The 8,588-nt window shown below is 37.4% G+C and overlaps 1 protein-coding gene across 2 annotated transcripts in view; it reads right to left on the bottom strand.

Moving 5' to 3' along the window:
• Nucleotides 1–3,320: 3,320 nt before the first annotated feature.
• LOC309719084 (TNF receptor-associated factor 2-like) overlaps nucleotides 3,321–8,588 on the bottom strand; it is a 36,370-nt gene continuing 31,102 nt past the window's right edge. For both annotated transcript variants that reach the window (XM_082554940.1, XM_082554941.1), the window contains one exon: nucleotides 3,321–8,313. In XM_082554940.1, coding sequence (XP_082411066.1) covers nucleotides 8,095–8,313 — 219 coding nt within the window. In that variant the 3' untranslated portion in view covers nucleotides 3,321–8,094. The remainder of the gene's footprint in view (nucleotides 8,314–8,588) is intronic.

The raw sequence follows: 8,588 nt of genomic DNA, 5'->3' as shown, positions 1-8,588 counted from the left end.
AGAATTGATTTGTTTTCTCTTCCAAGCAACTGCATACAGCATCTGTGTTTCCAGAACATTTTCTACCATTGCAAGAAAGCTGAAAGCAGAGAGAGAAATAAAAGAGAGATATAGATGTATGGATTCCCATGCTCCAAAGGTTAACAAAGGTTGATCTGTTTGTGTGTATTATTTATTACAAATAAGAACTTTTTCCAGAACTTTTCTGGTGGAATGATAATTAGAAAGATAGTATACCTTGTTATGTTACCATTAACATCAGTGGTTTAAATCTGATATTTAAAAAATACACTAAATGTCTCTGTTTTTATATTAGATTTTTATATATTTTTTGCAGTCTGGGTAGTTACATAAAATGATTGGGACATCATTTTGACAGGAAGATAAACTTGTGTTTTCTTCAGTCTTATTAATTTACACCCATATTAAAGAAGAGGATATAATGGCAAGTACTGTTAGTAGAATGTGTTTCATCATAAGATATTCAGAACATTGTTTGATCTTTATGCTTACTTCTAAAAGCTGAAGACTAAGCATTAGCATTACAACATAGAAAAGCAGTATTTTTAATTTAGTCTAATTAAATACAGCCAAATCACAACAACAGTCACCTGTAAAGACCCCACACTAACACAGAGAGTTACAGTACAGACACCAACCCTTTTGCCTGAACCTTGCAATCTTCATCTCTGATCATCTTATTTTGATGTACATTTTTGAGTAACATTCAGTTGTGTTCCTCCTCCACGTTTTTTTACTCAAGTCAGTTTTGTGGACATCTGTTGGCAGCTGTAGAGCTGCTTCCAACATTTACACAGACTGTCCACTTCCTTCATGATCAGGATCATGGCTATTGGTTTGCTTTCAGAGAGAGCAATCGTCATAGAAGATGGCTTACTGCCTAGCAAGAGAGCATCTACAGTGGGGCAAAAAAGTATTTAGTCAGCCACCGATTGTGCAAGTTCCCCCACCTAAAATGATGACAGAGGTCAGTAATTTGCACCAGAGGTACACTTCAACTGTGAGAGACAGAATGTGAAAAAAAAAATCCATGAATCCACATGGTAGGATTTGTAAAGAATTTATTCGTAAATCAGGGTGGAAAATAAGTATTTGGTCAATAACAAAAATACAACTCAATACTTTGTAACATAACCTTTGTTGGCAATAACAGAGGTCAAACGTTTACTATAGGTCTTTACCAGGTTTGCACACACAGTAGCTGGTATTTTGGCCCATTCCTCCATGCAGATCTTCTCGAGAGCAGTGATGTTTTGGGGCTGTCGCCGAGCAACACGGACTTTCAACTCCCGCCACAGATTTTCTATGGGGTTGAGGTCTGGAGACTGGCTAGGCCACTCCAGGACTTTCAAATGCTTCTTACGGAGCCACTCCTTTGTTGCCCGGGCGGTGTGTTTTGGATCATTGTGATGTTGGAAGACCCAGCCTCGTTTCATCTTCAAAGTTCTCACTGATGGAAGGAGGTTTTGGCTCAAAATCTCACGATACATGGCCCCATTCATTCTGTCCTTAACACGGATCAGTCGTCCTGTCCCCTTGGCAGAAAAACAGCCCCATAGCATGATGTTTCCACCCCCATGCTTCACAGTAGGTATGGTGTTCTTGGGATGCAACTCAGTATTCTTCTTCCTCCAAACACGACGAGTTGAGTTTATACCAAAAAGTTCTACTTTGGTTTCATCTGACCACATGACATTCTCCCAATCCTCTGCTGTATCATCCATGTGCTCTCTGGCAAACTTCAGACGGGCCTGGACATGCACTGGCTTCAGCAGCGGAACACGTCTGGCACTGCGGGATTTGATTCCCTGCCGTTGTAGTGTGTTACTGATGGTGACCTTTATTACTTTGGTCCCAGCTCTCTGCAGGTCATTCACCAGGTCCCCCCGTGTGGTTCTGGGATCTTTGCTCACCGTTCTCATGATCATTTTGACCCCACGGGATGAGATCTTGCGTGGAGCCCCAGATCGAGGGAGATTATCAGTGGTCTTGTATGTCTTCCATTTTCTGATGATTGCTCCCACAGTTGATTTTTTCACACCAAACTGCTTGCCTATTGTAGATTCACTCTTCCCAGTCTGGTGCAGGTCTACAATACTTTTCATAGGTGTCCTTCGAAAGCTCTTTGGTCTTGGCCATGGCGGAGTTTGGAGTCTGACTGTTTGAGGCTGTGGACAGGTGTCTTTTATACAGATGATGAGTTCAAACAGGTGCCATTCATACAGGTAACGAGTGGGGGACAGAAAAGCTTCTTACAGAAGACGTTACAGGTCTGTGAGAGCCAGAGATTTTCCTTGTTTGAGGTGACCAAATACTTATTTTCCACCCTAATTTACGAATAAATTCTTTACAAATCCTACCATGTGAATTCATGGATTTTTTTTTCACATTCTGTCTCTCACAGTTGAAGTGTACCTCTGGTGCAAATTACTGACCTCTGTCATCATTTTAAGTGGGGGAACTTGCACAATCGGTGGCTGACTAAATACTTTTTTGCCCCACTGTAAATTATTTTTCGCATCTGAGGACATCTAGAGCCTTTGTTTTTAGGTGTCGGCTATAACCATGTTTAACTTACAGAAATATGTTAATTCAGATCAGCTAGTCCAGTTTGAAAGTGACTGTTGAGGTAAGACAAAGTTTGGAGTAAGCACTTTATTTCTGGTCAGTTGTTTCTACTGTATGTACAGTTCCTGAATAGAGATACCCTTTGTGACTCCAGCTAACAATGATACTGAACTCTGTTTGAAAACAGTAACTTATTGATTAGAACCAAATGTATGAAAAAATGGCCTCTTGGACTTATATCAGTGTAAGAAATACATAAGATGGCAGAATGCATCTTTTCAGAAACATTCATATGTGTTAACATTTTAGTTTGACTGCATCCGAAAGTGGAATACAGTATAAATTCCAGGCGGCCCACATTTATATACAGTCTATACCTTTTTATGCCAACTCAGTATCATATCGAGTCATTGAATGTATATATTTTAAAAGAAAGTATTTTATAGGTTTGCAAAACTCTCTTTAAACCCTCTATAAATGTTATTTCTAAAAAAGAAAAAGTTACTGTTAATTTTTAATGTGTTTGATTAATTATCAGCATAAATGCCATTTGTTTTCAGTCCATCACATGACATTACTATGATCCATGAATTTGGCCTACCCTCTGAAAGGACAAAATACTGTATGTGTATGTGTTTGCATTGAGCGCCCTCATGTGGTAGAAGTGAATTCAAGGACATTGATGAGTGTGAACAAATTGAGAGACATGGCAGTTCTTTGCATAGAGGGCATCTTAAAACCTTTAATAAGTCAAAATTAAATACAAATATGGAACAAATTTCCTGTAGTACAAAGAGTTTACTAACACGTGACTTACTATCCACAGAATGTAGCAGAGAGAACAACAAGTAAGACTGCAGTTTGATGTCATTGCTACAGATGAAAGCTCGTCATCTTAATCTCAACATGGGCTTCGGATCCACGAAGAGAGAAACAGATATGTAAATAATTTAAACCAACCTGGTTTAGTTTGTCAGCTCTGAAGAGTTATTTGAAGTTCACACATCACATCGACATAGTGTTTATTCTGTTGCAATAACAGTGAGGCAGTGTGGCATTTCCTACAAGTCAGTATCGCTGATACAGCATAACATCAATCGGCTCAAATGTGACTTTGTTCCCCAGCCTGTGAAGGGTTTTTTTTTCCTTTCTTTTTTCCCCCTCTATTAAACAGTTCAAGCTATAAGCTGGACCAAAACTGGACATGTCTATGTATGTCTGCATGTGACATTTAGGGGATGAAAAGGAAATGTGAAGCCCTTTTGTTAATAAGAAATTTGAAGTCCTGGCTCACATCAGGTCGCACATTTTGTAAGATTAAATATGAATGTCCGCATAGTGCTTGCAAGGCTGCATCTATGAGCTCCGATCAGCGCACACTGGAGGGTCACACAAATGTAGCAGCTAATTCATTTGATGCTGCAGTTACACATGCAAAATGTAATCTACATAATGTGCAATAATACCAATGTATTCTAAAGAGAATAACAGAGGAAATATGTTTCTGAAATAACCAGAAAGCAAAAAAAGCTGCTGAGGTCAGACCGCAGCTGCATCTTGTCACCATCAGCTAACGCATGCTTTTAAACTGTCTCAACATATAACTTCTTCAATAAATAAAATCTATGTATTATTAAGATATGGTTAACTCACACACACTTCAAACTTGAGCACAGCATCAAAATTAGATCACACACACTCATATGTTTTATACTATATCAAGAAATCATAAAAAAATAAAATGCTGGTCTACAATATGAACCAGTAATACATGTATTTTTTTCCTACTGACACATCTCATGCACAGAGAGGTATCAGTGTCCTTTGACAGATTTAAAAACATGCCGATGTGTTTAGGTGCAGATGCCAAAAGCTGCGAGTTACAATGCGCTGACCTCGTTTTCCATTAAAGATAACATCTAACATTCACTAGTTTATGTATGTAAAGAGAAACATTCTTAAGTCACTTAAGTTTTATCACATCTAGTAAAGGGGCCTCGTAAAAGAAGGATAATAAAAATGCTGAATTTTAAAAAATAAATAAATACACCGCACAAATCAAAAGCGTCATATTGTGAGTTTGAACTCACAGAAAAGCACATTCTCATCCTAATGGGATCGTGAAAACAAAACAAAAAAAACACTACAGGTACAGGCACTTCTTTTTTCTGTAAAAAGTAGGTCAGTTCAAACCTGTGAAGAAAGCCAAAAATAGGATAATATTACAACATCATCAAAAATTTGCTCGTTTAATATCTCAACTCGGATTCCAACCCAAGATTTTCGTATCTCACTCAGCTCCAGTCTCCACACGCCTGTGTCTGAGAACAAAGGTTACACCCATATGAAAATACAGCAATCTTGAAGTTTTCTGCATCTAATAACCTCACAGCATGAAGATTAAATCATTTAAGCTAAATAATATCAATTAAACGCTACGGTTTGTAACTTAAAGTAGCCTGTAAGACTATGAGACCCTCTGTGACAAAAGAACTAGACGGTGAGACTCGAAGAAACACAAAATGACTACAAGCAGCGTGTCCATGTACTCATTACATCTCAGTGCGTGACTGTTTTATGCATGTCTGTGTACTCTTGTCTCTCTTTGAGGTGGGTCTTTTTTTTTTGTCTCTGTACACATTTTAAATTCCCCTATGGGAATTTTCCATCACTGAAATTATTTTTCATATCGCACTGTCGTTGTACTTGCTGATTAAGTTTGTCCTATCTTTTTGACATTGAAAACCATTTCAAAGCAATCTCTTCTGTAGTTATTTTACATCTATTTATGTTTTACATTATTTGTGGAGTCATCTGGTCTTTGTAGTTTTTTTTGCATCTCTCTGTGTCTTTGAAGTCATCTGAATCTCATTTTATTCATTCAACATATCTGTTTGTTCTGGGGCTTCTTGTGGGGACAGTTATTTTCTTTTTGTGGACATTTTTTATCTTTAAAATTGCTTTGCATCTCGCTGAAGAGATGGCTCTTTGAAGTTGTTCTGCATCTCTTTGTCTCTCTTTGTAATTATTAGGTCTGTTTTTAGTTATTCTGCGTAGTCATTTTCCTTCTTTTAGATCGTTTTAAATCTTCCTGCAAATATATCTCTCTTGAAATTATGTTGATGATAGGTGATATCATTTTGTAGCCATTGGTCTTCAGGATTTTTCTTTGTAGGTCTTGTTTTGGAATAGTAATCCATCTCCCTGAATCTGTTTATTCTGCATCATTTTCTCTGCATATCTTTGTAATCCTTTAGTCTTTGTTGTTTGATCTTTGCAGTTATGTACTCTCTTCAAAATAGATTTGCATCTTTCTGTAGTTGTTGCTTTAAATCATTTTTAAATCTCTTTGGTGACATTCTCTTGATTTAGCTACTTATGGTCATTTTCCCCAGCTTGTGGTTTTGAATCACTTTGTACTTATTTTATTAGTCTGTATCATAGTAGTTATTTTCTCACTTTGCATCACTGTATTCATGTTTCAGTGTAGTTTTGTTCTGACTTTGTGTTTCTGTGATCACACTTGATGTACTTTCTGTACTGTTAAAGGTACTGTTCATAGAGAAAATCATGTTACCCACTAGCTAGTAGGGGGCACATTTCCTTTCAGTGTCACCAGTTTCAGTGATTTGTCTCATCCCATCTCAGGAGCTTTTGAGAGTTTAACAAGTAAACTGTCCCAAGTATCACATGGACGAACTGTCACAATATTAAAACCACTGACAGGGGAAGTGAAAAACATTAATCATTTCTTTACAATGTAATATTCAGCTAGAAAAAAAAACGTCCCATTGGCTGTGGATGCTATTCTAACATGTACTAACCAACTGAACAACGTTACAAACCAAGCAATCGACATCAACTGGATTAGCTAGAACAAATACTTTTTTGAAAAAGCCAGAGATTACTATCAAAAGATACTTATAGACTTTTTTAGAACCTGTATGCAAATATATGTTTATTTTTAATAAAATATGTTGCATTTCCATTTGGGCAAATCAGCTCAACTACCATCTCTGTTACTGTTTCATGGGCAAACAGCACACTGCTGCAAGCTACTGTATCTTCCACAGATCCAACATTAACTAACCCTGCAAATAACAATAGAAATGGAACAGTGTACACATGAACACAGACACTCACAGACCGAACGTTCGAGTGAAATACTGCATTCAGAATTCATGGAATTCAAGCAATGCCCACCACCACAAATGATTATCAATGAACACAGGAGTCTGAGTTGGAGGCACAGAATGGGGGAAAAAAAAAAAAAAGCAAACCAGTTTGAAATTCTACTGCACTACAAACTGTGTGCACAGCTGCGCAATATTCTGTAGGCTACATGGGTGTCACACTGTTACAGTTCCTTTAACAGTGTGACAAACTTGACTGTAAAGAAAGAAAAAAAAAAACAGCTTACCAAATGCTAGGCAATAAACTCAATAAAGAGCCTAGACCTTGCAATGTCTGTAAGTCGTTCAAAATACAAAGCTACGGTGTCACTGGTCTAAGGTTCAATATTTTCAGTCATTTAGGACAGGTTTTGGTGTTGCAAATTTAAGCTAAATGCTTAAAATAAGCTAACAAATTAGCATTAGCTTCAACATGAGCACTATAGTGGACAGTTGGTTTGTTTTTTTCTTTTTATAGCTGCTCTACCAGAATTTTTATATTAATGATTGGCCACAAAACTACATGTCATATAAAACAGCTCGATTACACAGTTTTAATTCAGTCACACCACTCTGATTCAGCCTGTTCCCAACAGCAGGCAGTTGTTTTCACTGCCAAACCTACTGTCTGAAAACAAATTAAGCTAACAAGATAGTTGGTAGCTAGTTTAGCTAGCTAGCTAGCTAACAAGCCACAAAAACCTTTTTAAGAGTTGGTGGAGACAAAAACAGTACTAAGGAGATAAAAATTATTTTTACCACATCACCAAGTTGTCAGACACATGTCTGGAAACTTAAATAAAACATTATCAGCTAAACGAATCTCCTGTTGTTAAATCTTTTAAGGGTTGCCAATAATATTAGATTTTTAAGGAGTTTGTAAAAAAAACTCCTTAAAAAAACGTACACTTCATTTGATGGACTTATAATAAGCATGCTAGCTATTCTCTATTATTTTGTCATTAGGATAGCACAGTTGTTTCAAAACACTGGCCTGAGGGACTTCTTGGGGGAGGGAAAATAACACATTATCAGCCAAATACCAGTATGGATGTTATTTTCACTTTGGTAGGTATTTGCAATTTTTGTCAAACACAAACTCAGTTCAATTGGTAAGATAAGAATGGCTACACAAGTTTTTGGCCAGTGGCAAGTGGCCCAAAAGAACTTGCTCTGGTCTTGCATATTGCCACCAATAAAATCATACCAAATTCAAAAAAACCAAATAAATGTCAAAAGGCAAATCCCAATTTCTCGTGATACAAAATCCTGTTGACTTAAACAGGTTAGTAGCAACAAAAGGCAGAGTTGGATTCATGCCCTCAACTTTTACCTAAAGGCCTGTTAGGTCTACAATGGCTTTGATGAAAATGGTGTCATCACGTATATAGGAGTTTTTAGAGTCCAGCTTTGAGAGCGGACAGAAGAGCGGACAACCACTGGCGATGTTCATGTCGCTGACAGGCCTCTGGAAGGATGAGGATGAAATGTCAGGCCTGAAGGCATCAATTATGTGCTCCCTGTTGTTCTGGTCGAGCAGCATAAGGGTGACCTGTGCAGACGTTAGGAGTGCAGAAGTGTAATTACTCTCACAAGAAAAAACAATGACGTTGTTCAAGTAGATTTATGCATAAAAGCCCACCACTTAATGCCCAATCATTTCTCTGGAAAGCTGCCTTGACCTCAGCCACTGACATTAAGAATGTAGGTTTTAAAGACCTTGTTCCTTTCATTGACATGCGCTAATAAGTTCAAATTCTCAGAATGCAATTTCTGATTAAAGATTTTTAATGTGTGTTTACAGCAAACATGAACCAAAGTTTTGCC

Source organism: Aulonocara stuartgranti (assembly GCF_965226115.1).
Source record: "Aulonocara stuartgranti genome assembly, chromosome: 12".
In the NCBI taxonomy this organism is placed as follows: Eukaryota; Metazoa; Chordata; class Actinopteri; order Cichliformes; family Cichlidae; genus Aulonocara; species Aulonocara stuartgranti.
Note: the sequence above shows the minus strand (reverse complement) of the source record. Positions and strands in the feature narration are given on the sequence as shown.